Here is a 4,145-nt window from a genome sequence, read left to right as displayed (position 1 = left end):
CACAGGAGAAAAGCCTTTCAGCTGCTCAGTCTGTAATAAACTGTTTAAACATATTGCAAATTTACGCTCACACATGACAGTCCACACGGGGGTAAAACAATTTAGCTGTGGTATTTGTGACAAGACATTTCAGTGGCGTAATCAGGTCAAAAGGCATAAATGTCTTGGTCATAAGGCATCACAGCTTCATCAGAGTCAAACGGAGGAGAACAGAGAGATGGAGCCTCCAGGCAGCAGAGAAACTCAACACATGGAAACAGAAGCTGATGGAGAGGACTGTGGAGGACCAGAACCAGCCAGGAACTCACATCCACTTTTACAACCAGAGACTGAAGACCAGACTGGAGACTCTTCTGAACCTGAGACTGATAACAGTGCTGATTGGAAGGAGACCAGAGAACCTCAGTCAGCTTTAAACTCTCTGAAACGTGATTCGAGATGTGGTGAGTATAACAATTCTTGAAGGTCTTGGAAAAGTCATGGAATAACTAAAATCCTTAAGTTTTTTTAAGTCATGAAATTAGTAAAATCTTCAAGTTTTGAACAGGCTTGCAAAAACTCCTGAAATTACTCAAATCTAACCTATGGTTAAGTCATTAATATTTATTTTGCTGATTCTCTTTGTATTTATGACACAAACTAGCTCTCTTTATCACTAGTTTGAGTTTAGTTTGGGTAGTTGTCATTAATGTCTGTTCTTCATTCTTTTTTCTGCAGATGTTGAGCAGCTGTCAGTGGTTAAAGAAGAGGTTCCCCCTGAGCAGCAGGAGTGTAGCTCCAGTATGGACCAGCAGGAGCCAGAGTCCCCCCCACACATTAAAGAGGCACTGTGGAGCAGTCAGGAGGGAGAGCAGCTTCAAGGGCTGGAGGAGGCTGATATCACCAAGTTCCCATTCACTCCTGTCCCTGTGAAGAGTCAAGATGATGAAGAGGAAGCTCAGTCCTCACAGCTTCATCAAAGACACACTCAACATATGGAAACAGAAGCTGATAAAGAGGACTGGGGAGGACCAGAACCAGCCAGGAACTCACATCCACTTTTCCAACCAGAGACTGAAGACCAGATTGGAGACTCTTCTGATCCTGAGGCTGATGACAGTGCTGATTGGAAGGAGACCAAAGAACCTCAGTCAGCTTTAAACTCTCTGAAACATGATTCAAGATGTAGTGAGTATTAAAATCCTTGAAGGTGTTGGAAAACTCCTGGAATAACTAAAATTCTTAAACGTTTTGGTTAACTCATTAACAGTTATTTTATGAATCTCTTCGTATTTATGATACAAACTACCTCTTATTATCATTGGTTTGAGTTTAGTTTGGGTAGTTGTCATTAATGTCTGTTCTTCATTCTCTTTCCTGCAGATGTTCAGCAGCTGTTGGTGGTTAAAGAAGATCCCCCTGTCCCCCCTGAGCAGCAGGAGTGTAGCTCCAGTGTGGACCAGGACGAGCCAAAGCCCCCCCCACACATTGAAGAGGAACAGGAGGAACTTTGTAGCCGTCAGGAGGGAGAGCAGCTTCAAGGGCTGGAGGAGGCTGATATCACCAAGTTCCCATTCACTCCTGTCCTTGTGTTGAGTGAAGATGATGAAGAGGAAGCTCAGTCCTCACAGCTTCATCAAAGACAAACTCAACACATGGAAACAGAAGCTGAAGACCAGATTGGAGACTCTTTGGAACCAGAGGCTGATGACAGTGCCGATTGGAAGGAGACCAGAAAATCTCAGTCAGCTATAAATTCTCTAAAAAATACTGAAGTTCCGATAAGTCGTACTACTGGTACCGCTGGGAAAAACATGTCAATGGGCTCTGAGTGTTTGAAAAGACTTGGCTGCAAGACACTTAGGTCTTGCACGGTCAACAAGAAGATTCTGTTCAGCTGCAGTGTTTGTGACCAAAGTTTCACCTGGTACAAACAGCTTAGGAACCATCAGTGTGTTGGTCGTCAGAGTCAAACTGAGGAGAACCGAAAGGCAACTGAAAACATGCAATCAAAAGCTGGTGGAGAGTACTTTAGACGACCAGAACCACTTCCACAGACACTTTTAAAACAACCGACTGAAGACAAGTATGTCTATGTTCGTGGTATGACATACAACTGCTCTCAGTGTGGGAAAATATTCAGCAACAAGCCAAATCTGAGGGTGCACATGATCATTCACTCAAAGGTGAAGCCTTTCGACTGCACAATTTGCGGTAACCGATATTCGAAGCAGAAAAAGTTGTGTCACATGGAACTCCACACGGCCGAAGACTTGGAGCTGTTTGGGTTTTCAAATTAAGACAAGATGTTGTTTGGAATATAAAAGGATCTACTTCCTGTAAGGGACAGGACAGCAACAAACGCACGCAGTAACATTCACAACAGAGCAGAAACTTTTCAGCATTCAATCTTTTTATCAGATGAGTGATGACAGTTCAAAGAGTATGAAACAGTGAATCTGTATTTCAGAGCTGCAACTTGTGGGTTCAGGGTTTCCCGCAGGCGGCCGCCCTAGCAAAACACGCCTGCTGCTTTAACTACGTGTCAACAAAAAGAGCGATATCCGCTGAGTTACTCGGCGTCCTGTTTTCTCCCCCTCATTCCAAACACAGTTCACAACTTGCCGGTGGAGACAGGCTTGGACGTACACGCCTCGGTGAACTTGTGTGAGTCTCGCAAGCGGTTTCAGGAAAGTCAATTATCGTTACCACAAATATATATTTTTTTTTAATTTTGTGCATGCATATGTAACTGCTGTACTATTTACTATCATATATTTTCATTTTTATTATGAATTTGATTTTGCACAGATTAAATAAGCATTGTTGGACCGTGCCTATGATATAAAGACTGCTACTTTGTGATTGTTGTGCATATGACAATAAATGACAATCCCTGCAGATAATGCGTGTGAAAGTTGAAGTTTTTTTTCACCAAACTCAGATGTTATAGCCGGTTCCAATGGACAAATTGGAGGATAATGGATGGGAATTGAGAAAAATATCTCCATATTTCTATGAGAATAGTTTCTGTTTTACGTTTAGGGAATCTAAAATAAATGTTCATGTAACTGGAATGCACATAATTTGGCTGCATAGAGTAACTGAAATAGAAAATAGATGTCATGCAGAAAATAAGTGTGAATGCTGAAAAGCTCAACTGGATTGGTGTCTTCAGTGTAAAAGTAGAAGTAGTAAGAGTGGTTGGACTGAGGTCCACAGAGAAGAGTTTATCTAAAAGCACTTTAAGCAGATCGCTGGTTTCTGTTATTAAACAGAGAAGTTCATGTCACTGTATTGTGTCAACGGTTAACTTTTTAAATATTGTACGTGGCATTTTCTTTTGCGGGGGTGCAAATGTTCCACCAAAACAAGTTCCTTCGTTCTACTATTTAGCAGAGCCACCATTGCTGCAGCTGGAGCTTAGCAAGGCAGCTTTATCTGTAGAGCACATTTCAGCAACAGGGCGATTCAAAGTGCTTTACACAAAATCAGTTTAAAAAAACAGTTAAAAAATAACAATTGATAAAATTAAGTATTATGTTATTAGCACCGCCCAGGACGGCTGTGATGGACTTAAAGTACGGATGTACCGGTATGAATATTTAACCACACGGTTCTAGTGACCAAAATGATCAGGGTTTTCACTTTTATTGTAGTATTTTTAAACGTGTGTTATATGTTCAGAAAGCGCCGATAGGCCTACGCAAGATGAAATAGTTTCAAAAGGTGTAACCGTGTGTATTATATTACAATAACATAGGCTAAACCTTACCAAATGTGAAACTTTTAACATCAGAGGAACAAGGGCTCAGCATGGAAACAGTTTATTTGTCGGGAAGATTTCCAGTAGTGCAGGTTTAAATTAAACAAACCCAAACATTACAGCTAAGACATGAAGAACAACATGTAACTAATCAAAGAAAAACACTGAGAAAAACAGTATACTGTATAATTAGTGGTGACTAATAATGCAGTATACTTGTTTTCTTCATCAAAATTAAAATGTAAAGCTGTACAAATGAACAAGTAAACCTTAAAAAAATAAGACAAAAGTGCATTATCCATTTAAAATAAATCCCTGCTATAAACAAATTATAAAAATAACTACAATCATATGTAATCAAATCCAAATGTTAAAGTGTTGATGACATTAAAATTAAAAA

The 4,145-nt window shown here is 40.2% G+C and overlaps 2 protein-coding genes across 2 annotated transcripts in view; one reads left to right on the top strand and one right to left on the bottom strand.

Annotated features, from left to right (window-relative positions):
- Nucleotides 1-4,145, bottom strand: part of LOC116686444 (oocyte zinc finger protein XlCOF7.1-like) — a 588,898-nt gene that overhangs the window by 59,104 nt on the left and 525,649 nt on the right. The gene's annotated exons all lie outside the window — the stretch shown is intronic.
- The window catches only part of LOC116686445 (RE1-silencing transcription factor), a 47,904-nt gene that overhangs the window by 33,502 nt on the left and 10,257 nt on the right, over nt 1-4,145 (top strand). Inside the window, exons 8-9 of the mRNA XM_032511459.1 lie at nt 718-1,167; nt 1,363-1,442. Of these exons, the coding sequence (XP_032367350.1) occupies nt 718-1,167; nt 1,363-1,442 (530 nt within the window). The remainder of the gene's footprint in view (nt 1-717; nt 1,168-1,362; nt 1,443-4,145) is intronic.

The sequence above is a fragment of the Etheostoma spectabile genome, unplaced genomic scaffold, assembly GCF_008692095.1.
Source record: "Etheostoma spectabile isolate EspeVRDwgs_2016 unplaced genomic scaffold, UIUC_Espe_1.0 scaffold378, whole genome shotgun sequence".
Taxonomy (NCBI): Eukaryota; Metazoa; Chordata; class Actinopteri; order Perciformes; family Percidae; genus Etheostoma; species Etheostoma spectabile.
The sequence above is the reverse complement of the archived record's forward strand: the minus strand, read 5'-3'. Positions and strand labels throughout refer to the sequence as shown.